A 26786-nucleotide genomic window follows, 5' to 3' on the forward strand; every position below is an offset into this window, starting at 1 on the left:
TAAGCTAAATGAAATGAAAATGGAATTGATTTTATATTTGTGCACGTGCCACATTTTTAGTATTTAAACTTTTTACACAATATACAATCATTTAAAAAGCTTGTGCACTTTCTTGCTCCGCAGGTGAAACGGTGACTTGCACTTAGGCGATAACTTTCTTGCGGACGTGATCGAATGGGACAACGTGGGAAAATTAAGCTGGAGAATCAGACTGCGAAAGGTTTATTCCCTTGGTTCTCATCTAGGTACGTTCCTAAATCACGTTCATTGACCGAAGGAAAGTTTGACCTGGTTATAATCTCTCGAAGGTAGGTCTCTCTTACTCTCTCTTTTCTATTTTCGCTCTTTGTCCCTTTTTCACGTATATGCAATTTACATCTGTTAAATCTTAGATTGGTCCATTGTTTGCGAAACTGGGTGCCTGGTGTATGCTCAGAGTATATGCGGCAAACAATCAGCGACGAAATTCACCAAATCTTCGATCTCTATTATTTGCTTTTTCAACATATTGCTCGGCGCAGTTAATCGAGAATGCTTTTACCGTAAATTTTTCGTATTAAATATTTTACAAGATTTTTAGTACTTTTCAGTACTTTCAGTACTTTCGAGTAATATCAAAGAAGTCGTTTCAAAAGTGGTTTTATCGCGCAAAGCTGCTTATTCGCGCAGCAACTGGAAAATCTTTAAGTTCACTTGCTAAATCCTAGATATGTTTTATTAAAATTCATATTTTATTTGCCAAATTTTATTAAGCTAAAACAGTGTATTATAATATAATTAATTTTACTTGTAATTTGTAATTAAATATATTGCTATTTCTTGTTTTATAGATCATTTTTAAATTGAATATTGAATTAAAGTCATGGGACCAAAACATGACTTCTTAATGTGAAAGTAGTATTAAAATTTAAATAAATATATACAACAAATAATAATAAAAAAATATAAATTAAATACTTTTGACAAATTCTTCTAAAAATTATCCAGAAAACAAAGATATAATCCAAGGTATTAAAAATACAAAAATAAAAAAAAAAAGAAAAGAAAATTATTACAAGATCTTATTTTAGCCTTGAAAACGCTGTACATGTAGAGTTGTGAAATACAAAAAAAAGTAAAAGTTTCGTTCTTTGTTCTCGGTTGCAGCCGTTAGCGGCGTCAAGAATGGCGAGGAGCAGCGACAGTGGACGCGGATGCGATTCCGTGCACACCATCGTCGTCGTCCGTCGCTGCGATGCCGCCGTCGTGTCACGTGGTAAGGCAACGTCCCAGCAGTGCGAATCGATCGGCGTCGGTAACGGCGGCAGTGTCCAGCAACGTAGCAACGACAGCACCGGGAACGGCACCGCCACCGGGACCACCGCCAGCAATCAAGGTACCGAGGGTACGGTCGACTAGAGTCATCCCCTTGAACGCGGGCGCGGCGCACACTTCAGAATTAATGTGAGTAAACATTCACATTGGTCATTTTTTTTTTCGTCACGAGTTTAGAGAAGATTTTGCAATTAAAGCGTATTCGCGAGAAAATGTGAAGAGGGAGGTTTCGAAAGGGATGCATCCCTTCGCCAGTTTTATTCAGGACGAGATTAATTTAAAAAAAAAAAAAAAACAATTTAGTCGTCCGAAGGGAGAAGAATGATTGCAAATATTGTGAAGAAAATTAAATTTTATAAGTCGTGATTGACGCTTGATGAACCGCGCAAATATACAAGAGATAGAAAAATTCAAAAATAATTTATGAAAATCTTTAAAGAATTTAAAGAAATAAAAATATCAATATATTGTTGTTGCATGGTTTATATATATAAATTCAGAAAGAATTGCAATATAATATTACATTTTGTATAATATATACTGTAAAAAAATAGTTTGCAAAATTTCTCAAACATCTCTTCGAATCTATATATGTATAGAGGAAGGTGTATTTTAAATATCGCACGCCACGCACTTATGCGGATAAATTTTACAGGAGATAATTGATATACTCTAAATAATTTGATTAATTTTCCAAAATTCACCGCACAATCGCGAACACATTATTAAATGTCGAGCGAGATATCGCACAGTTATATTGTTCCCACGCGAGTTTACTGTAGAACGAACCGAGCGGAAAGGACTGAATGGTGAACGAGTGGGTGGAAAGGAGCCTAAAGGGGAAAGGGAGGGGGAGGAGAAGAGTACGTGTCGCACAGTTGTGCAAACAAATTAAGCTAATTAATCGAGAAGAACGTACGGCCGTGCTTCAGTAGCATGCCTATATCCGAGTACAGTTTCTCCTTCTCGTCATTTTCCGCGCGTTGGAGCGGGAAGGAACAAGAATATCTTGCTTTTCTCCATGTGGAAACAATTAATTAAGTGGCAAGTTTTACGTTCCGTTACAAGTGACCGATTACATATATTGCTTTTTTAGCTTTCAACTGTCATTTATCTTTGTAACAGTTTTTTATTCGCATACGCGAATGACAGAATTAAAAATAATAAATGCATTTTAATTCGCTTGCTATAGGTGTAGCCAGCATCTAGCTTGTTAATTTTCGTAACAAGATATTTTTTTCATTAATTAAAATTTATAGAAAGTATGATTATATATATTTTATATATGATATAGATTTTACCTGTGCATTTCTCTTTATAAAGTGAAATTTATAAGCTCAAATTTTGTTATATAATACTGCGAAGAAAATTATAACTATTAAGTTATAATATTTTAATATATGTTTAAATCTGACAGATATCTTGCATATATAATTATAACGTATATAAAATGTTTTACATCACAGACATAATTATATAAATTTTTTTTCGTAATTAAAAGCGCCTGATTAAATTTCTCTGTTGAAGTGCAATCTCAACATTAATTACGAACATATTTAAATAATGTTTATCTATTTTTATACATTCTTTTGGAGTGTCGATAGAAATTATAACATCTTTTTCAGACGCTCTATGCCTATAATAATAATGAAATTGAAATTGGACTTGAATTAAAACGTTGCATTAGCGCAAAACTTGAGCTTCTATTTTCATTGTTCGTCAAATATTGAAATGCCCTGGCCATTTAGTTTGCTGATGTTTCTGTTACAGAGGACGAGAGGGCGAATGCATCTCGCAGGATGAATTCGTGCGCGGTCTACTGTTCCCAGCTACGGGCGATGCTCGTGAGGAATCTTCTGCTCAAAAAACGCGAGAAGCGGAAGACGATGGCGGTATGTCTAATCTAATTTTAATATATTAATATATTTAAAGAGATTCCCCGTATCGTGTGGTAACAATTGGAGCTTGATTTTTTTATATAAAAATCCGATCTATTTTTTCGGATTTTAACGTAATTTAAAAGAAGTCGGAATCTATATCGTATTTTACGCTGTGAATAATATTATTTCACACGTGCGAGTTTCGTTAACCTAGTGAATCTTTCGAAGAGAAATGTATAATATTAAAAATCGGCACCTGTCTCAAAGAACATGGACACGTGCCAAGTGGATATATATATATATATAGTCAGTGCGCAGAAATACGTTGCCAAAATCATTCTCGAAGATTGTCTGTGCAAGCAATAGATCTGCTCTTTGAAATCGATATATTACGTAGGTATACCAATTTTTAAAGGCTCGCTTTAAAAGAAAAATTGATACTGAATCAATATATTTTCCTATTTTCTTTACAACATGCAATAAACGTAAAATCATAACACTGTTAGAAAAACCAATAAATGTGATAAGAAACTTTTTAATTTAATTTAGTTAAACGTATCTATAACGAAATCCATTTAAAAGAGAAATAACATTGAGAAATTAAATGTATTATCTTCACTAAAACTTAATTTATTACAATCTTTGAATTTTTGACATTATTTTTTCGTAAGATGAAATTTAGGGAATGAAAGTATTAACTATTTTATATTTTTTTTCTTTAACAGAAAGGTAATTTAGTGAGAATTTAGTTGACATAACGCGAGAGTCATACAAAAAAAAAATTATTAGAATTTAAAAAATGAAATAACTTTGCAATTAGATCTCCAATTTTTAACGAGGATAATTAGCTTTGCATTCATTAAACAACTTGTAAAATTGCACGATAATATAAGAGGATGGTAACAGTCAAACGACAAAGGAAAGACCGATGCGAACATTTGCGAGAACGGCGACAGCATGACTGCGTCTTGTCGCAGACTGCGTTCGCCAATTACGTTGCCAATTGGACGTTTTTGCGTAGACTCGATGCCAACTGGGCCAAGGGGTGGATCGCGAAGAAGAGAAGATACTTTTCCATGTATCTCGTTGAATTTTTTACGCTTTTTTTTTGCACTATTATCGCCACGCTTTCGCCGTATAAAAATGTCGCATATTTGCTTTCTCTTCGCAATGACTAACGCAGTTGAAAAAATAATGATAAAAATTTTATAAACATTTTACACAAGAGAAGATGAGAATCATAATTTAATTAATTACATTCGAGAAGTTTAATTACAATTAATTATACTTGAAAAATTATCGGTGCATCAGTCTAACGTCTCAAGCTTATTCTGTCAAATATTATTTTATTACAAAGACGTGATTTTTACGAGATAAAAAATATTTAAATAAAAATATATAATATATTTTTAAGTTTGAATATATGTATATAAAAACTAGCCTTTTTTATATATTTAGATTCTTGAAATTCGATTCATCAAAACGCTTTAATTTTTAGTTAATTAAAAACTTGTGCTCTCTCTCATCTTATGATCGCACGGAGTTAATTAGAAATTGTGTTCACCTCACGATTGCTCCATTGTCAGCCGATGCTTTTCCGGACATATTTCTTTTACTTCTTCTTTACTACTCCTTTTCATAGCAGTCACTCTTGACGACGCGATTAATTACGGATCTACGCGAACTAATCAACAAAATACGAATTGGATGTAACTGTATACTTTCTAATTAAACTTATAATTATTCTTACTTCAAAAATAGGTAAATCGCGCAAAATATACTTTGATAAATAGTCGTCATTTCGACACATATATTTTACACGGATTATTAATATATTAATTGTAATTAATTGCAATTAATGCTCGCGTTGGATATCCTAGTACTAATAGTGTATATATTTTGAGAGATAATGTGTGTCGCAACACATGGAACGTCGATTTCTACGAAGTAGCAAAATTTGAAACTCGTTTCTTGCATATAGCACGTTGTTATGTCAATCATATTGTTGTTATTCGCGCGAAGAGACTCAAGCGAACAGGTTTACATTAGGACGTATTGCCATTCGCATGATGAAACTGGTACGAGCTGTTCTATGTTTTGACTTTAGTTTCTTACGTCACTTTATATCTCGCGAAATGCGATCGCGACAAGTATTAGGAAATGCCAAATTATTCGCGATTGTTGTCATTATTACAATTAAATGTTAAATAAGAGTACTTATTAATAAATGTGTCGAAACTAAAATATTTTGCACGAGATTTTAATAAGATTAATATAATTACTTCAATTAAAAAGTACAGTCGTGTGTCTAACTACGTATTTATATATAATATTCGTGAATCGAATAATAAAAAAAGTTTGACATTTGTATATCAATTTATTTTTTATAACATGTATTTTACGCGATTGATTTGATCGAAATTTATCGCGCGAGTATAAGTATAATATTGTATAAATATTTGTTGACAACAAACGCGACAACATATTATCGAATATTAAATTCCGCGGATATTTAACTGTAATTTTAATTCGCATATTTATGTTGTGATACAAAATGTGGCAAGCGTCCTAAAAAGAGAGCGTATTTATTAGCAACAGATGTACTGTCGTCATGAGGAGTAATTTCAAGCACCGAGCAGATTATAATTACGTGTCACATGCGATTAACGTCAGAAGTGTCGTGTAAAGTGTCGTGCGCTGTCCTCTGTTGATTAGCACGCGCGCGCGATCGTTAATTAATCGTATCTTCGCGAATGAGTGCCACGAAGAAATAGCAAAAAAAATAAGAAAAAATAAAAGCGAGGAAGAGTCTCTCTCTTGACGAGGCATCGGTGAAGCAATCGTGGGTTGAACACAATTTAATTGATTTTTTATTTGTAATTATTTTTTATTTGAAATTAATTGATTATTTATCTTCGCGGTAACGATTTATTTTATATCTCATCGCGTAACACAATATAAAATATTCTAGATTTTATTTTAAAATATATGTACTTAAAATATTTATAAACAAAATTTCTTTGCGTACATATGTGAGATTAAAATCGTGATAAAAAAAATATAAGTAACAAATTTCGGAATTAATTGTATTAATTTTAATCGATTTAGTCGCTATTTAAATTTGCCTTAATATCGCGTAAGAATGATGCTGTTAAATTATTTTATTACAGTGTTAGTTTTTGAAATAAGAAAATTTGAAAAATTTCGAATAAATTATTTATTAGTAGCGTTTTGTTTTTTTTATGTACTTGGCTATAGCATCTCTTACTTAGTATGAAATATCTTGTAAAATATTTCTTCTCATCTTATACTTTTACATTATACATACTTATATCTTATACAACGATGAGAAGAATAGACTTCTCATGTCTTTCAAAAAGAATTCTTTTCAAAGAGATGAATAAATATAAAGAAAAAGAGAAAAGGAGAGATAAATATCTAAATATACGATATTATATTACTATTTATTTAATATATACTTATGCTACATAAATGCACACGTTCACCTATATTCAGTCAGTGACAAAGCATTGAACGAAGAAAGCCATTATTTCCTATTCAAAATTCATAAACTGACCTTCTATTATAAAAAAAAATTTGATTTTGAAGCAAAAAATGTATTTTTGCTTTCAAACGCTTCGAGTACCATTATTGCAGCAAGTTTATTTCTTGCGAGCGTTTCTCTGCTTGCTGTCTTTGACCTTGAAGATAGCCGGATCGAGGACGTTGACGGGTCCGTTGTTCCACAACGAAGTGGACACGCTCTCGGTGGGTTCGACAGTGGACGGTAGCAGATGGGGCCCGACCAGAAAATACGCCTGTTGTACCCAGGTGAACAAAGGCAGCCCGGCCGCGCAACACTGCCACAAGGGCAGGCCCAAATGGGCCAGCATCATGCGAAAATACGCGGTGAAGTTGTCGGCCAGGTGGTACCAGCCGCCGTCGCGGCTATGGAGCCAGATACTCGGCGAGTCCTGGTCCTGCTTAGAGCGATACGCCAAGTAGATCCTGCCGTTCTCGGGCCCCGGAAAGCACTGTCCGATCTCGAAGAGCTTGCAGTCGCGCGAATCCCCCGAGAACATGACGTCCTCCTGCGGCTCGTTCCCTGCTTGAGTCCCCGATGAGTCTTGCATAGAGACTGCCGATCCCGTCTGTCGATCCTTGCCGACGTATCTCTTGAGCGACGACAAAGTTTCTATCTCCATGCGACCTATCGAGAATTCCTCGCCTGTACGCGAGGCATGAAATGTCGCGGATTAATATCGACGAATTGAAGTCATCGATTTCCGCACTGACATATTATTTGAATTTTGTTTAAGCGACGAAAAAATTCCGAAGATATATAAAAGACATTTGAGATATGTCAGGAGCTTTTTTTACAGTAATGATGTTCCCTCAATACGGGTTAATATTGTCTACTTCTCATTATTTGGAAAACTGAGCTAGACTACGCTGAATGATATATTTCAACTTGTTTGTTTGCTTGCGGAATGAAAGATTCTGTTATAGATCTAGGCTCGCCGATAGTAAATATTACGGAAAAAAGTTCGTGGCACGCAAATTTTTTAGGATCAACGAATGATTTTAGTAATTAGGGAATGAGCGATTTTTATCTATCGATCTTTTTTAATCTATCTGATTTCTATGTCATGATTCGTATCTTCTTTTTATATGCAATATGATATATTATAATAATTCTTGATAATTACATAAAAAATAAAAAAAAAATTAATTAACAACTCTGTTATTATATAATAAAATAACAGACAGATAATTTTCTTTTATATATTGTTATATTTAAAAATAATAATTGTGTTAAATAAGTGAAATCATGATTTAAAATATGGCAATATAAATTGGACAAAGTGTTTTTAAAATTATACTAAATTTGTGCATATAACAATAAAATAATTTATGATAGATTTATAGAAAAATTAATTATTTGAATAATTTAACAAAAGAAAAAATAGAGAATATAAATATAATAAAAAAATTTACATATAAAATATACAGTATATAAAGTTATGCGGTATATTTTCAGATATTGTGAAGGAAGAAAATATAGAGAATGATAAAGAGGAAAGAGTAATAAAAAACATACATGAATACGTTGAATTGAGAGCGCATAATTAGAATAGTTACCGAGGTTACCTGCTATCTCGAGATTCCATTGCAGCAGGAAACCGTCGATGGAAGCATAGAAATTCCGAACGTCCTCGGGAAGCGCGCAGCAATGACGTTGCTCCCAGCTGTTGATGGCCCCGAGTTCGCAACCGTTTCGTCTCTCGATCCTCACGTTTCTCACGCACGGGGAGTTCTCGAGGATCTTCACCACCCCGAGGGTCAGATTCTCGTAGAACGAATCCTCGGTGACAATGTCCACGAAGAAAGACATTGCCTCGAGGTCTTTGCCCTCCGCCTATTTTGCAAATATCAGTCATTTTCATATTTATCTCCTCTTCAAAATGGGAAGTTTAATTTTACAAAATGTATTTCTGTTGACTTTTGTTATAATCCACTTATTTTTGGAAGCAACTAGTCGCATATTAAAAGAAATAGAGAAAAAGGGAGACTAAAGGAGAGATTACACACATTACAGTGATAGCAGCGTTTAAAAAACTATAGTTTTAATAATAATATATGTTAGAGAAAACATATTAAGTAGAATGTATTAGGTATTTTATACTTATATAAACAAATTCTAATATTATATGTATATATATTTTTTTTGTTTACGATATATCTTCTTTTGATGATATTATGCATCATTTAGATTTATTCTTATTCTTTTATTGTTTTATTTTTTGCTTTTTACAATCTTTCTCTCTCTCTCCCTTATGTAATGTTTTTTTCACTGTAGCGGATAATATAAGAATTAAAACACACATAATAAACAAATGAATAGTGAATTAAGTCACAGATGGAAGTAATTACCATATGTATGTCTATCTGGTTCCGCTCGTAATCATTCTTCGCAATGAAGAGATAAAAAAGACCGCTCGCGTAATTGGATATTACAAATGCTCTCGTAACTGGTATTACATCGATCCGCTTTACGTAATTCTTGTGCCGGTACCTCTGGGATGAGCGCAGAAAAAAACGAAAATTTTTGCACTACACGTACTATATTCTATCGTGACAATGTAAAAGAGATTTCTGTCTTCCAACGTTCTAGCAATCATCGCGTTCGTTCCTTGTTGATCGCCATGACGACGCAATCTCGAAGCTACCAATATTCCCGAACAATGTACGGCTTGTACGGGGATGTTTCACTTGCTTCTTGCATTTATGGTGAATCTTTCTTGAAGTTTTTTGATTTTTTTCGTAGGAAAAATTGAGCTTTATCCTTTGCACAATTTCGAAATTTTAAATATTATTTATGTCGAAACAATTGAGCTGTCAAATGCTATTAATACAAAATTAATTAAAAGTTATATGATTATATTTTCTAATAAACCAAAGTTACTGATACAATATATAATTTTGCGATTTTTAATTAATTTTTATTTAATAAAATTAAAATTATTTACACGTTGATATTTTTTGTTTATTTAAAGAGAAATATAATCTACGAATTGGCTGAAAAAAATTGTGAAATAAAGCGACGATGATTCTAGGGGGATCCTATGTCGCAATTTAGAGAGAATCTCATCACTCGCAGAGATTTAAATTACCAATATAAAATTTTTTTATTACTGTATTGACTTTTTTTTTATCGCTCATACTGAAGAATTCGTCTGCAACGAGAGCGGGGTCGATTTATCAAAAAAGAAATACGCGGTCGAAATAGTTCGGAATATTGCTTGGTATCGCGTTGCGAACGGCGAGACGGAACGGCAGGTGCGCGAGCGGAACCTAGAATAATTACGGGACATGCACGCACACGGGGGATTTCTTACCGTGCAGAATTTGCGCGTCGCGTTTTTAGGGGCGCAATAGGGGAAACGGAGGGAAACCACCCTATTTCCTGCATACTGTGGATATTAGCTGCAAAAAAAAAACATGAGAAATCTTTTATTCATTTGGAATGAGCCGTGTAATTATACGGAACGGCGTATTCGCGGAATAAGCCTCCTAAAAAATAAAAGAGCCTTCTCGATTTTACGTCTTTCTCTTTCTCCGCAATCTTCATCTCTCTTTCTCTCTACCAACAACTAATCGTCAACAAATTTAAACAAATATATTTATACATTTTAAAATTATTAACATATCATTTTTATTCTCTTTTTAGAGAGAAGTTTAATAACAACCTATTTTTAAATTTGAATATAAAAGCGCTTAAGTTACCTTTTACCAAAAAAGCAATCCAATTATTACTTTATGAAGGAACTGGAATCTGAACGATTCCACGAGACACGCCGTATAAATGGCGCATTCATCTGATTTGAAATCATTATCGCTTGATTGCCCACAGGAGATCTTTCTACCCCTATACACTCTTGGGATCTTGATCGTGGTGAAGGTCCTGATACCAAACCCAAACTATCCCGCGATGACGACGCAGAGGCACGAAGGGGATATATTCGAATTATTCAACGGTCACAAAAATAACACGATTGCCGTGGTACCCAATTCTACGGAAACCCTCGTAAGTATTACTTTCTGGAAATCACTGCCAACTCAGCACATTAAATTGTTGAATTAAGTGCAAGCGCTTTTACTCTTGTATTGTGCAAAAATGCTTGAAAAATCTAAGAATAAAATTATTTCATCTCATTTAAACATTTTCCATTAAATTAATTTGTTTATTTAAATAAGCTTTCTTCTGTCAAAATAATATAATTTTGCAAAAGTTAAGACGCCCGCGGGTTTAAAAAAAGGAAAATAATTTAATTAATTAAATAATAAATTTAATTTTCATTTACACTTTTCCTTATAAAAATACAAAATTTTAATTTTATTTTAACGTCATATCGCGATAATATTTTTGTCTGAAAAGCAATCTCTTGAACTCATTAGAAATTATAGTTTTCTCGTCACCTTTTACATATGATATTGCATATATAATTTTATTTCGTATAAACTATTTCAAAGTGATCTCTCTGTCGGATATTGCGAAATTTCGCATGATACAAAGTTAACGATGTATTTTCCAGAGCTTCTTAAGCTCCATGAACACTCTCTGGCTCTCTATGTGGGATTATCCCGGTAAGCTTCCCTTAAACTTCATGGTGTTCGACACGAAGGACGATCTGCAGGCAGCGTATTGGAGAGATCCTTACAGCGTACCCCTGGCAGTTATCTTCGAGGATTCCCAACCGATATCACAGCGTCTCATGTAAGATAACTTTTACATTATTAATCATAAATTTAGAACAGGTACGTGGTCCTTTTTCTCGGTAAAAAGATGCATGGGGATGCATGGGGATGCATGATGAAAAGAGAAGCTCATCCACATAGTAAGGAACATTTTTATTTTTTACTTTTGTGTCAAATATTTGTAGAAATAAAAATGTTAAAGATTTTAATAAAGAACAATATAGAAGAGAGATACTGAAAATTGTGTTTGCAAAATTTTTAAACTCTCTTTCTGCATTAATTTTTGACAATGCAAATAAAAAATAGCAGTAGATTTCAATTTAATAACAGATGCAATTGATTTTTAATAAAAGTATTCTTGGTTTAGTTATATCATATATTTCACGACAATTTTAATATTTTATGGTATATTTAAAGCTAAAAATTGCTATAGAATTGAGTACAGTTTTTCCAGGTCAAATGCAAATATTTTAAAATACTTTAAAATAAAACTCGGAATCTTTTTCATCTTGATTCCAATTTCCAATATGATATAAGAATCAGTTTTTTATTAATAAATATGGAACTTTTTTTGTATATTGTTCCCAGATATGAAATTAGGACGAATCCTTCGTACACTTCGCCGCCTTCGCCAACGGAACTTTATTCCGCTCCGGTCACCTGTCGAAAGGACACGAGCCACTGGATGGGCGGCGTTTTGTCGATAGAGACCGGCGGATCCTGTCCCGTCAATAATTACTTACATTCCGGCTTCCTAGCTCTGCAGATGATAATGGATACCACGAAGATAAGAGTGAGTCTTTTTTTTTCTTTTTATTTTTTTATCGATTTTTCAAATCCAGTGAAACAAAGTGTGTCATATAAAGAGCGAGACTTTCCTTTCATTTTTAAAGTTTAGTAAATTTCTATCAGTTTTATTCGTTTGTTACATCTTTCGCCGAATAAGATGAAGGTAAATTTGATGGCAATTGAAAGACAGTATTTAGAAAGGTACATTGATACACTGATGTTATTTTTTGTAGTTGGACACGGGAAATTCGGACGTGACTGTACCGGATATTAAACTCGAGATGTTTCCCAAGGAAGCTTTTACCGCCGGTAAGCAATCTTTCCAGAAAATCTTTATTTATTTATGTATGTGTGTGCGTGCGTGTTCGTGCATGTGTTTCATGGGTCAACGATATTCTTCAGACTGGATGCTAGCCTTCAGAGTTGTTATTCCTCTCTACATGGTCCTGGCGCTCTCGCAATTCATCACTTATCTCCTGATCTTGATAGTCGGCGAGAAGGAGAATAAGATAAAGGAGGGGATGAAGATCATGGGCCTAAATGATTCTGTGTTTTGGTAAGATTGTAAATATCTGTGAATAATTCTTCGTCAAATATTATACATTTCAGCTCTGATATAATGAGTGATAAAAGTTAATTCATGTTAAACATATATGTTCTATTTTCTATTATTACGCACACCAACGACACGTGTCTCTTTCCATCCTAGGTTGTCGTGGTTTATCATCTACAGCATCTTCGTTTTGTTGCTCTCCGCTGTCGGAGTGGTACTGCTTTTCACTCTGCAAATGTTTCAACACACTCATTTCCTGCCGATATTCCTTCTGGTGGTGCTATACAGTTTCTCCGTAATCATGTTCGCCTTCATGATCACGCCGTTCTTCGATAAGTCGCGTGTAAGTAATTCTTAAAACGCACGCGCAGAGAGATTTTCCTTTATGCATTTTAATCAAACTTTATATTGTCTAAAAGTTTTAATTTTTCAAAGTGCAACTTTTTTATAACAATTTGCATGCACGTATATGCCTAAACTCTCTTCCAAATTAGAGATCTCAGCATAATAATTATGTATATATTTATTAGTCTCCTAATATAAAGAATAATTATGTAATAATAAAATGATAAGAATATCTTCTTCTCCGCTTCAGACGGCTGGCGTCTTGGGCAACTTCGCTGTCACGATACTGAGCTTAATGTACTTCATCCAAGTATTCGTAGACGATTCCAGCTCGATCTCCTTCTGGTTGGTCTCTCTACTCAGCCCAACCGGAGTTGCTCTGGCGATGGACAAGGTAAGCTTCGAAGTACTTTGCGATAATAATAATTTATTCCGTCACAAAATAATCCCGAGTTAACGAATACGTGATCTTATAAATTTGGAAAAATTAAATAAAGTTATTATTATATTACGAAATATGTATTTTATAATTTGAAATTTATATATAAATAATTGAACAGTTATTAATTGCAAGTGTGTTTGCATAGCTGTGTCAATATGGGACTTTTAATATACATCGTGTATATTTGTGTATTTCAAAAAGCTCCGCGTTTTGTTGCGCAGGCTCTGGTGCTGGATCTGCAGGGTGAAGGAGTGAATTTCGATAATCTGTGGTCTGGCCCTGGGATACCTTTCGGCGGCAGCCTCATCATGATGACTCTAGATATTTTCCTATATGCCTGTCTGGCCTATTATCTCGACTCCGTCATACCAAGTATGTTTTTGCATCTTTTTGATTTGTCATAATGCAATGTCATTTGACGCGAAAAGATTTATTCACGCATGAACATATCTTTGTATAAAATTTAATATATATACGATAAGATTAATGCTAAATTAATTTTTTCTAGGTGAATACGGAACCAAGAAGCCACCTTGGTTTTGCTTCGTACCTGGATTTTGGTGTCAGAGAAAGGTTCAAAGGGTAGGTAAATTACATTTTCGAGATATTTGTACATATCTTCTCCAATAAAATTATTGAAATAATGTTTAAAACAATGCAAAAGTTCTAAAGTCTTGATGAAAATATCCAGAGGATATTTTAATTAACATATCCTGAGATTTTCCTTTGCGGCTGTAATTATTATTTATTTCCCTTCCTTTTAATAATCGAAGGATTTGGTGAATAATTCGAGTCGATGGCTATCGTCTTCACAGAGATGCTTGCAGGTGCCATCGTCGAACGGCGAGTCGAACTCGTTCATCCCGGGCGAGGAGGCGAATCGCGACGTGGAGCCGGTGGTGCGCGAGATGAAGGGTCGCGAGGCGATCAGGATAGCCGATCTCTACAAATCGTACCACAAGTGCAAGCGCCCGGAGACCAAGGCCGTGAACGGCATCAACCTGACCATTTACGAGGGCCAGATCACCGCCATCCTTGGACACAACGGCGCCGGCAAGACCACTCTCTTCAACATTCTCACGGGTCTGACCGCACCTACTGCCGGCACCGCCCTCATATTCGGCTACGACGTCCGCGATTCCAACGACATGCGGGCGATTCGCAGTATGACGGGGGTTTGTCCGCAGCACGACATCCTTTTCGATCTGCTGACGCCACGCGAGCATCTCGAATTCTTCGCCGCCGTGCGTGGCATTCCACGCTCGATGATCCAACACGAGGTATGCATAATATGTTTGTTTGTTTTTTATTTCTTTTTTTTGAAACAGCATCATTTCAAGACGAGCATACTGATACAGTAACTCGACTACTATACATATAATAAAAATATATAGTTTGGAATTTTTGACGGGATAACGCGACGAAAGAGTAAAATATATTAATTAATAAAAAATATTAATTTCTTAACCGCTGCTCTTTAATTGTCAGGTGAAGAAAACCCTGAAAGATATCGATCTAGTCGAGAAAGCGGACACTTTCGCGAAATACCTAAGCGGTGGACAAAAGAGGAAGCTGTCGGTGGGAATCGCCATCATCGGCGATCCAAAAATCATTATCCTCGATGAACCTACCGCCGGGGTGGATCCTTACTCGCGGAGACAAATGTGGTCTTTCCTGCAGTCGAGGCGACATGGAAAGGTGATCCTGTTGACGACACACTTCATGGATGAGGCGGACATTCTTGCAGACAGAAAAGCAGTGATCAGCAAGGGAAAACTCCGGTGCTGCGGCAGTTCTCTGTTTCTAAAGAACAAATTCGGCATTGGTTATCACTTAACGTAAGAGAGAAAAGATTTTCTTATTTTGTGCATTCATTTTAACCGTGGTTTAATAAAACTAAATAATTCAATATTTTATTAAAACAACAATTATATATCATGAGATTAAAACATGGGACGCTTCATCATGTCGCTAGGTTTTATTTCGACGGAAGAAAAGCTGCAAAGTTTATAGATTTATATCACGAGAATAAGATAATTGACTATCTAACGAATATTATTTTTCAATTACAGTTTAGTTCTAGAGGGTAACGCGAGGGAACATGCTATTAACCGGTTAGTGACATCGCACGTGAGCAAAGCGGAGAAGGCGAGACGTCACGGTCGAGAATTGAGCTTTATTCTACCGCACAATTCTGTGGAGAGCTTCGCTTCGCTGTTCACCGCCATCGAGCACGAGATCAAGACCCGCACGAGCAGACTCGGCATCAGCAGCTACGGCGTGTCGATGACCACCTTGGAGGAGGTGTTCCTGCATCTGGAGAAAGACGAGGAGACCGAGTGCACGATGGACAACTTGTCGAAGAAGATGGTGCGCAATCGAGCGCTCAGCCGATCGCTCTCGTTGCAATCTAAAAGTACGTCGTATCAGAGCTTGCAAAACGAGGGGCTGACCGTTCAAGGCGACAGCCAAGGCAAAGGTACCCTTTCTATTACATTTCTTTATCCTTTGAAGTTTCTGCAAGCGAATAATTCTGTCTTCCATCCACATCTAACCGCGATTTTATTATCATTAATATATTTAATGATCAATTTACATTAAATATTTAAGTATTAATTATTATTAAATATTAATGATAATAATATTTTATAATAGAATATTACAATATATTAAATATTAATAATATAAATGAAATATTAATTGATATTCAATATTAACTGAATTATCTAATAATATTATTTCATCATCAGTCAATGATAATATTATTGAATCAGCGAACGATTTGCCGGACGGAGTTCATAATGACCGAAATCCGCCTGTGCTCGGCCTCGGCCTAGATCCCATCAAGATCCGGCCTAACTTCCTTCAGACCCTCTACGCCATGCTGCGTCTAAGAGTGCTCAGACTCTTCAGGAATATCCAGCTATTGTACTTTACGATCGTCATGCCGCTGGCTCTGATAGTGCTCGGTCTCTACCTGAATAGTATCCAGACCGTCGACATCAAGATGCAGTCGCTGAAACTTAATAGCCGTAAGTGGTTGCATCTTATGCAAGGTAGGAGGTAATTGCTTGGCTCGTTTTCTTATGTGCGCACTTGTCAGTTTACTTTAGAGATTACATTGCACGTTTCATATATATCAGCTCTTAAAAAATGTCTCTTCTAAATTGATCAAGTCTTAATTACTGAGAGAACATGTTGTTTCACGAATATTTTTTTATAAAAATGTAATAGGAATTATTATGCCTTTAAATATGTGTCCATAAATTCGCGAATACGAATAAAATTGCGAAAAAAATGAACAAGGCGTATTATATTTTGACATTATGTAGAATTTAGAATTAAAACTGATTTCTTTGCGTCGAGGTTCGACAAGATTTGCGAATTTATGAAAAGAAGAAGAGCAGTTATAGTTTTTCGAAACTAATGACACGAGATTATTACTTGGATCAAGTATGTTATTCCCTCTTGCAGACACATACGGCGAAGAAACCAAGATTCTCTATATAAATAACAGCGACCGCGACATCAGCGATTTAATGGACGGTATAGCACAGGACGCGAAGCATATCGAGGAATACGACGGCAATTTCGCAAATTTATTGAACATTGCGCCGCATGTAGCTGCCTTCAACATTACCGATTATAATCTGCCACGATTCAACCTGACCGTAGTTTACAATGATACGATGCAACATTCCCTTCCAATCTTGATGAACATTCTCTCCAACACTTATCATAGGTAAGTTCGATTGTTTATAAAGAGATTTAAGCGGTTTCAGGATATTTTTTTGAAAATTCTTTTTAAAAAGACCGAAAGTATTAGATTTTGTTGTGGGAAAATTTTGAAAAAAATTTCAAACAATTTAAAATCGCAAAAAAATGATATTGTAAATTAACATTTACACTCGGCAACATATAGCCATTGCAAATTTATATTTTTAAACATTTCTAATTGCATCTCAAACGAAAATTTAGAGAAAGTAGATTCATCGAAATTAAATTTTAAATTGATTAGTATTTTTTGCAAACTATAACTTTTTATTTAGATTGGTCTCAGACAAGAACGATCTTACGCGAATCGAGGTCAAAACGCATCCCTTCCAGCAAACGTCGCAACCCCAAGAGTTCAACATCGGGACGGCCAGTTGTGCTCTCTTTATCGGTATGGACTTCGTGTTATTGCCGATTACTCTAGCAGTGGATATGGTTTACGATCGCGAGGTAAGAGCTCCGTCTTCAAATTCTGATTTTATATTGTTACATTGAATATTTTAATTTGTATCTTTCTGTCTCATACATATAGATTATTGACTTAAAATTCTTTACATACAATATTATTTTTATAACTAAATGTTTTATGAAAAGTTGAATAAAAAATATATTAACATAATTCATTAGAAATTAAAAATACAAATTTCTTTTATTAATTTCAAACGAATTAAATTTGCCAGAATTTTATTCTCGATATTATATATCTAATTGAATTTTTCTAGTCTAAAAATCGAGCAAAAAAGAAAAACGTAATGCAATTAAAACATGATGCGATTCTTTTAAGAGATCTTACGTAATACATTAGCTTAATGATGTTGTTTAAAATGTTGTGCAGATCAAAGCGAAGAACCAGCTTCGCGTGAATGGCCTGTCGTTTCCTATGTACTTCCTCAGCTATTTTATCGTGCTGGTTGGCCTGATGTGTTTCATCTGCCTGTGTATCCTCGGCATCATATTCCTTTTCGACGTGCCTTCGCTACAGGAACTACCGGCGGTCATCACCCTCGGCACCCTCCTCATGCTCTACTGCCCATCGTCTATCCTCTTTTCAACCTGCCTCAGCTACATCTTCGACAAGATGGATTCCGCTCAAAGCATCCTGCCCAACATCGCAACCTTCTTCGGATTGATACCGTTCCTCCTCGTCATGATCCTCGATATGCTGGGAGTCGGTAAATAGATTGTAATCGAGACTCTTTCATAGATCACTTTAGATCTAGTAACATTAGATTTAAACAATCTTTATAAATCTTCTTTACAATTTTTGATTTTAAATGTTGATTTCTAATATTCGCGATGTGTCATGATTCTAAAACTATTCATCTATTTTTCCTCTTTCGAATAATCAAGTTACAAGCTTTAATTATTTTCCACTTGATTATTAATTCGATATATTTACCAATAAGATTGGTAAATAAAAATTATAAGATTATTCATTATGTTACTTCATCTGTTGTTCAAGGCGGGACAGCTGCATTTGCGTTGCACGTGGTCTTCTCCCTATTGAACTCCATGTATGTGCCGTATGCAGCGGTATATTATGTGGACCGCGTTTACCTGATGTGCTCCATCAACGCTGCCTGCCATCATCTCACCATGTCTGATTATCTTACCACGGAAATCATATTGATGGCTTTCGGGGTACTGTTGCACGTCCCACTCTGGTTCTTCGTGCTACTTTTATTAGATATCAAGAAGAGCGGCGGCAACGTCAGCGATTTCTTCAAATACTTTCTGGTTAGCACAAATTTCGCATTATTTCTTACACTTCTTGTTCTTAAATGATAGCCTGTGTAAAAAAACAGGTTTAAAAAATCTGTTAAAATATTTTTAGACGTTTCTGTAATTATGAAAAATCATTTTTATCGTAGCGTAATGGTGGCTCTATTGGTGAAGAAATAATGGAAAACTCTGACATCGGTGAACACGAGGATGCAGATGTGAAAAACGAACGACAGAAGGTCTTCAATCTTATTACCTCGTCAGCCGTTCAAGAGCCGCCTGTAGTCTTGGTACAGGTAAGTTAATGCAAATCGAATTATTGTTCATTTTAATAGATGCTTTATAAAATTTCATTTTAACAAAATAACTATAATCGGTAATAGTCCAATAATTATATATTTGTATTTCAACATTTTAATCAGATCTTGTATCTTTAACAAATTGATTGCAAATTTATCATCTCGTCTTTTAAAACAACACGTCAAAATATTCATCAAACTGTAATTATATCTTTATTTATGTCTAAATAATATCTCTTTGACAAAGTTAGTCGCACTTTAATCATTTTTATTTCAACTTGGAGCAAATATTTTTCTGTCGATTCCATATTTGCCTATCATCGCGCAAAATTTCGCCTGCCAATGCGATGTCATTCTGCTTTACGCTATAAAATATGATGTAGAATCTGCGAAAAGAGTACCGTCCGCGAGAGGCAGGGTCGTCCTGCAGTTGCTGCTCGAAGCGCGAGGAGGAGGCCGTGCAGAAGCAACGGAGGGTCGCCGTGCGAAATCTCTCGCTGACGGTGGAGCCGGGCGAGGTTCTGGGCCTGCTGGGCCACAACGGCGCCGGCAAAACCACGACCATGAAGATCATCATCGCCGAGGAAGCGGCGACGAGGGGCAGAGTACAGATCGGCGGCCACAATATCAACACCCACATGGCGGACGCTTTTCGGCAGATGGGCTATTGTCCTCAACACGACGCTCAATGGAAGAACATCACCGTGCGAGAGCATCTCGAGTGTTACGCCGCGATTCGCGGGGTCCCTTGGAGCGATATCGACAGGTCGGGAAAAGGATCTTTTAATATATAATTTAATCAGCGAAGAGTTGTGCTCACTTCTCAGACATCAACAGTCAATTATAAATAATTTAATCGTTATAAATTTGGAAAGAATCTTTATTTATATGCGCGTCAAAGATCTCTACTATTATAGCATATATAATATAATTTTAAAATATAGATGCACATTTGTGGTTTCTTCTAAATATAATTTTAAGTGTAGAGAAGATATAGAGGATGATATAATTAAATATAGATAAGATATATAAATAGAATTATTAAATAATTTTAAAATAGATGCATTGGGTTTTTTTTATATAACACATACAGAGCTGTTGTATCAATTTTTCAGCAATGTCTAGGTCTAAAAAATTATTCTTCTTTAATATATTTCTAATATAGAACATCGTTCGATCTTGATTATCATACACACGTTTTTTTAACAATTATAAATATGATTATTTAATTCATTCTACTTGATTCGTGTCGCAGAATCGTGGATTTATATCTGTCCGGTCTACAAATCCACGAACACGCCGACAAGCAGACTCAAGAATGTTCCGGTGGGACTAGAAGAAAACTTAGCTTCGCGATGGCGATGGTCGGTGGACCCAAGGTAGTCCTCATGGATGAACCGAGCACAGGCATGGATCCCAGGTCAAAGAGATTCCTGTGGGACACGATTCTCGCTAGTTTCCAAGTTAGTAGCATTGTGCACTACTATATGTATATACATCCGAAGCTCTATTTTTTACTTCCATTCAACACATTGTTAAAATAAAACATTTTTAAGTCTTTTAAAAACTGGTTTAAGAAAAAATTAGAATATATATATAAAATATTGATAGATGTAATAAGAGTTTATATATTAAGGATATTCTTAAATGATCAACAGGGTGGCAGGGGAGCGATATTGACTACCCATTCTATGGAGGAAGCCGATGCGTTGTGTTCGAGGGTCGGCATAATGGTGAAGGGTGAGCTGAGATGCGTCGGCTCGACTCAGCACCTGAAGAATCTCTATGGCGCCGGCTACACTCTCGAGATGAAACTGCTGGGCGGCGATTGCACGCCAACGACTCCCTCCGGTGACAGGATCGCTACCTTGAAGGAATTTGTCGCCGGCCTCTTCCCCGACGCCACCTTGGAGGAGAGCTTCGCCGATCGGCTGGTCTTCGGCGTACCCCAACACGCTGTGAACTCGCTGGCCGAGTGCTTCATGCAGTTGGAGAAAGGTAAGAAAATAGCGATTTCATGAAGGAATTTCTTTGGAATCCGACAATCGGCCTGCCAAGTCTGAAATAAACAAAAACATCTAAAAATGTTTAAAAAATATCTAAAGAAGATCTAGAAAAATTAGTCAGTTGTGATGAAGACCTCCGTAAAAACTCTGTAAAAATTTCTGTTTGCAGCCAAACTCGAACTGGACATAGAGGAATATAGCTTTAGTCAAACTACTCTGGAACAAGTATTCCTCAAGTTCTCGCACTACGACGAGGGCAACTCCGTGGAATGATGATTCGTAGTGCTAATGTGTCGTTGTTATGTGATAACCGGTGATGTAAACTCAGTGTGCGCGAAAGAAGTGTTCGTCTACGCGAAGATGTGTACTCGAACGACGCATGTTTTGAGTTTTGAGAACACGATATCCGTTGTTTTTATTATCTCGAATCATGTGATATGCATCACCGCCTCCTTGCTTCAAGGTATCAATAAATATGACGGTTATCCAATGGTTTCTAGTATTATATTTCGAAGAAGTATCAATGTGACACATTGTCTCGTGCCTTCAAATCCTTGGAGGGTCAATGAAGAAACGACAGTATGAGATGAGAGAAGAAAAATTTGTCAATAGTCATTAGTCTTATTAATTGTATTTCAAAGTGTTGCGTCGAGTCGATATGTGTAAATCGCTCGGAGACTTGATGAAAAAAATGAAGAAACGACAGAACAAAATTATCCACGAATCGTAGCGTTTTAGGATGACGAAGAATTACATATAATATATTGTTCCGAAATATTAAAAATAAAGTAATTATAGAAGAATTGAAGAAACAATTAATCGGAAGTTGAGGTGCTTAAAAAGAGAGATAAGTCACTCTTTGCAACTTTAAATCGTTAATGACAAGAACGAAAGCGAGGTGGAAGGAATAGATAGCCGATAACTGTCTCAGCATTATGTTGGACAGCAGTATATATTAAGATGACAGAAAACTAGGAATGAGATGAAGATAGCTATACCACAGCTTAGATCTGCAAAGGAGTGTTAAAGTAATTAGTCGCTTTGTAGCTCCAAACTGTTGGCGGATCAACGATAGGACGACGAAATTATGAGGGAACAGCCGCTAGTCTTAGAATGCGAAGAATTTCGAAGGAGTATTAAGCCACAGATCTCTCTCTTGCGGCTCTATAGAAAAATGACGGAAGGTAAAACTTCAAACAAGAATGAAGATGAGAGTTCGGCTCGTTGGTTCGAAGAGTTCGAAGGAATCTTCTTGGTAAAACGAGATATAATAGAGAATTTAACAATCGCGGATATCAAGATGACAGAAAAATCGTCTCATCGCTGCAAATTATTCGCGGTAAGATATATACTTTAGAAAAATAAAGGAACAATTTATTGGTCTTGGCGTGTTTCGAGACGTATCAGTTTAAACGTATCGGTCGAAGGAATCGGCTGAAGAACGATAGAACCTAATTATTCCCTCAGATGGTGCTTCGAAGAAGTGTTGAGGCGACGGACCGCCTTCCGGTTTCCGAATATTGGAAAACGGATGATCGCGGATAGAACAGTTAGGAATAAATATAGAAACTTATGATAGTAGCGTTTTGCTTTTTTGAGAGAACGTTGTAGTGTCGAGGATGACGAGAGAGGATGAGAGATCATTGACGGTGGTGTTACTTATATTTATGGCGAGTGAACAAAATCGTCTCTCTAGCGAAAGAAGACTCTCTCTTATAGAATTTTGTGTATTATATTTATCCTGTAAATAGTCTCGCGTGGGGAGATATTATCACCACGCCGTGAAGTAATTATAATAGTGTCGCGGCTCGAGCACGATCTCCGTTTCGGCGGTGGAGCGTCATCTCGAGCTTAGTTTTGCGCTCGACGTTTCTATCTCTATTTCTCTCATCGACATTTGTCTCATTGTGTTCGAGAGAAAAGTCCGGGGGTAAATGTCGGGCGTAAACGCGAGGAACGAGCATCCTCGCGGTATAGTGTCGAAGTTAATACATACCGGTAGTCTACTTTGTATTTAAAAACGTATTGATAAAAAAAAAATAGATCTCGTACCGATATATTGCACTGGAATTGGAGCGCACGTTGTTCTTGGTGAGACTTGGCGTCATTTTGCGGCAGAAGCTGCAAGTCGATGGATCGGTTCGAGAAGACGATGTCTCGCGAATTTTCAGTCTTCAACTGGCCACATCGTTTTTTTTTTTTTTTTTTTTTTTTTGAAGGATGAAAAAGGTCTTTATTTAGTGATCATTCGAATATCATTGAGTCGTCGTATTAATATTCCATCATTTTATTTACAACCTTGAAACCGAAGACCACCACTGTATCTTGCACAGAAAAGAGGTAACTCAAAAATAAAAGAAAAAATTAGATGAGAGTATAAAAAATTTTTTAATATGTTAAAGCTCTCTTAACTCTTTTAAAAAATGTTTTAATATTTTTTTTGTATTGCTCTTTCTATACATTTAGATTTTTCTAATGAAATTGAATAATTTAATATCCTAATTAGATTAAATATAACATAAACATATATATATATATATACATACATACATACAGAAAGTATATAACATGTACACACATATATATACAGAAAAGTATACATTTTTATTAAATATTAAAATAAATTTCTATAGGACTTTAATAGATTTTATATATTTGTAACATCATTTCAGAGAAGAATAGGAAAGATTATTAATTTTCCTATTATTTGCGAGACGCAGAATAGTATTAAAATATTGAAAGAAACAAATAAAAGCAATCTAAACATTTTTAATCCATTCCTTATCTCAAAAATGAAGGATTTAATTTATAGAATAAATATCTATCGATTTTTTTTATTCCTCTCTCTCTCTCTTTCTCTCTCTCTCTCTCTTTCTACAAGGTATTATAAAAGAGCATAGACAGTATATACATATTTATCTATACATAAGATTGCAAATAAAATGTTAATAAAATGCTAAATGAGAAAATTCAAATTAATTTATAATGCGGAAATTCGAATTATTTGCTTTTTGAGCCGAACCATCGAAGTGGCGACGATGTGGGTCTCGCTAAGCTTGTGCTGGATGCATCGAGTGTTACGAGAGATGTTTGAGATGTAGCTTTCATCGTAATTATTTAATTCTTTAGATAACTTTCAATTTTTGAACACGATACATCAGTGTATTGATGTAAGTTTGGTATTCAATATTTTTGTGTCTCTTGTAAATTGAGAAAAATATTTTTTTCTAAAAAGATAGAAGCAGAAGAGTATACTTGAATGAAATGAAAAGACGTGAAAGGGGTTTAACAATTTATAAAACAAATTAGTTATTTATAGGATTAAATTTAAAGGACGAACATTAGTATGCTAATCATTTTTGTCTCAATTAATATTGTGATATGCCTTGAGTTTAGCATATTTACGTAATCCAGAAACAAAAAAAAAAGAAAGAAACGTCAATCGTCTCGTTTGCAGAAGAAAATACAATTGTTCCTAAGTAATCTTTTTATAAAAAAAAAACTTGTTTTTCGTGTTATTTCTCAAACATCTCTCGCGCATTTTCTACACACATATTTAAAAAGTACCCTAAAAAGGGCCGTAGTTTTAAAGAAAAAATGCAAGAATGATACAGCTTATAGTTTCGAGCGCGCAACAACTAGAAGGTTTTTCTTGAGTGATAACAGCATATGGACACTATTTACTGCTAAACATCGATCGAATGATACAGCGAATGACACCAAGAGAAAAACGGCTGCGGTTTTGAGAATATATATTGCTAATATATATTGATAATAATATAGGTTTAATTCTTTGCACTCGACAGATCTATCTTAATCGGTTTTGCATCATTGTTGTTAAAAGAAAATTCTCTCTCTTATAAGAAGAAATTTATGATTAAATTAAATTAATGGAGAAGAAATGAATTATCATAAAGAAAAAATTGTATATATTTACACACATATATATACATATACATATATATACTTGCTGTTTTTTTTCTCTTTTTTGTCTCACATTTAACGTTTGTTTGTAAAAGATTTATATGGTAATTATAATTATTTTATGATAATTTTATAATGATCATACATAAAAGTAATAAGTGCAAAATTAACACCATAAAAATATTCTATGATGTTAGAGGGGGAGAGAGAGGAGGGAGAGAGAAACAGATGGTAATTAATAATATTAAATAATTTTATTCGAATTTCTTTAAGTGATATTCTAGTGCAAAGAGTTAAGTCAATTTTCTATCGAGGATAATTTTGCATACTTTAATCAGTGCGGACTGATCAATATTAAGCAATATATATGAGAAAAAATTAAAATAATTACGATTATATAATTGAAGGCAATGAATGATAAAGGGCGTCAATTAAAATGCGATCATGTTTCGATCATGTTTCGATCGAAAAATATTTTAGTCCCTTTAAATTAGCAAATTATTTGTGACATGTATTCGAAGATGATGATGTATTCGAGAGAAATAATTTACATGCATTGTTTATAAATATTATACATTTACAATCTACCCTTAAAAAAACTGTTTTCTCATTTAACGATAATATTCTTTCCAAAATTTTGGATTAATTTTTCCTCAAACAATTTGATAGGATGAAATCTATATATTTGCCTTTAACTGTTTTATCTTTAATATTGTGCCTCGCATTATGTATGAAATTTTTATTCGTTAAAGAGATGAGTTTGCATTTTTGTAGACTGTATCTGCGCGCGTTGATAAAATGGCTGGAAAAACTGATTTGCATGCTTACAGCTTTTTTCGTGAAAGGAAAAAGAAAGAGATGCAGTGAATCTGTGTGCGCGTGTGAAAAGTAGCTTGTATATATATATAACATTATTAACAATTGTCTCACAGCATTATAGAATAACTTGGAAAGGGAGTCTCATACCCGCGAAATGTGTATATAAACTTTCTTGGTCCTGTAAAAAGAGAAAAGTAATATGCTTTTTATACAGATATTGTTTACCGAGATTTTAGAGTTCTGCTTTTATTGATTTACAAACTATACTCAAGATGATAAGCGTACTTATCGTCCAATTTTTCAAGTAACGTAATCGAATTGAATAAAAATTGTATCCAAGATCGAACTAAAATGATCGATTTGTCTCTCTATCAAAATATAGTGAATTTATACGGAATCAAATATTTATTGCAGAATCCCTGATATACGTTTTCGATATATATTACGATATTTCTGTTGTCGTTTTTTCACTCTTATATATTTCTATATAAATATAATCAAAGTAGAGAGGCATTATTTTTCCAATTTATTTCTAATTAATTTTCTATTTAATTTTTATTCCAAGATGTTTCAAATTATATCTTATGTACTTTGATCGCCTACTATATAATTAGCATAATTATATAAATATATCACATGTTATTATATTGTATAGTTTCG

At 34.7% G+C, this 26786-nt stretch overlaps 2 protein-coding genes across 5 annotated transcripts; one reads left to right on the top strand and one right to left on the bottom strand.

Annotated features, from left to right (window-relative positions):
* The first annotated feature begins 1301 nt into the window (after positions 1 to 1301).
* Positions 1302 to 21875, top strand: LOC145936434 (cholesterol transporter ABCA5). 4 transcript variants are annotated; one of them, XM_083038660.1, is made up of 24 exons: positions 1302 to 1443; positions 3085 to 3206; positions 10609 to 10782; positions 11291 to 11472; positions 12042 to 12246; positions 12476 to 12551; positions 12645 to 12798; positions 12952 to 13138; positions 13391 to 13534; positions 13804 to 13954; positions 14091 to 14164; positions 14398 to 14862; positions 15071 to 15420; positions 15655 to 16061; positions 16357 to 16638; positions 17057 to 17324; positions 17632 to 17806; positions 18192 to 18528; positions 18819 to 19093; positions 19228 to 19374; positions 19761 to 20143; positions 20633 to 20840; positions 21036 to 21375; positions 21553 to 21875. In XM_083038660.1, the coding sequence occupies exons 2-24, from the start codon at positions 3114 to 3116 to the stop codon at positions 21654 to 21656; spliced, it is 5181 nt and encodes a 1726-aa protein (XP_082894786.1). In that variant the 5' UTR covers positions 1302 to 1443; positions 3085 to 3113; the 3' UTR covers positions 21657 to 21875. The 4 variants fall into 4 exon arrangements, with proteins under 4 accessions (XP_082894786.1, XP_082894789.1, XP_082894788.1 ...); XM_083038663.1 differs by having other exon boundaries at positions 16357 to 16614; XM_083038662.1 differs by having other exon boundaries at positions 14410 to 14862.
* LOC145936449 (tubulin polyglutamylase complex subunit 2) lies at positions 6603 to 8798 on the bottom strand. The gene is made up of 2 exons (XM_083038701.1): positions 8346 to 8798; positions 6603 to 7422 (listed from the first exon to the last, which is right to left on the bottom strand). The coding sequence occupies exons 1-2, from the start codon at positions 8587 to 8589 to the stop codon at positions 6857 to 6859; spliced, it is 810 nt and encodes a 269-aa protein (XP_082894827.1). The 5' UTR covers positions 8590 to 8798; the 3' UTR covers positions 6603 to 6856.
* Positions 21876 to 26786: the final 4911 nt, after the last annotated feature.

Source organism: Prenolepis imparis, unplaced genomic scaffold (genome assembly GCF_030444845.1).
Source record: "Prenolepis imparis isolate NDT839.2.m4 unplaced genomic scaffold, iyPreImpa1.0 SCAF_5, whole genome shotgun sequence".
Classification (NCBI taxonomy): Eukaryota; Metazoa; Arthropoda; class Insecta; order Hymenoptera; family Formicidae; genus Prenolepis; species Prenolepis imparis.

Excerpts from the sequence above, each read along its gene's own strand:
- LOC145936434 (XM_083038660.1), top strand. The coding sequence starts at position 3,114 with ATGAATTCGTGCGCGGTCTACTGTTCCCAGCTACGGGCGATGCTCGTG. Across the intron at positions 13,139-13,390 it reads CGTTCTTCGATAAGTCGCGT|ACGGCTGGCGTCTTGGGCAA; the intron begins GTAAGTAATTCT and ends TCTCCGCTTCAG. Across the intron at positions 20,841-21,035 it reads CGATTCTCGCTAGTTTCCAA|GGTGGCAGGGGAGCGATATT; the intron begins GTTAGTAGCATT and ends AATGATCAACAG.
- LOC145936449 (XM_083038701.1), bottom strand. The coding sequence starts at position 8,589 with ATGTCTTTCTTCGTGGACATTGTCACCGAGGATTCGTTCTACGAGAAT. Across the intron at positions 7,423-8,345 it reads ATGGAATCTCGAGATAGCAG|GCGAGGAATTCTCGATAGGT; the intron begins GTAACCTCGGTA and ends CCTCGCGTACAG.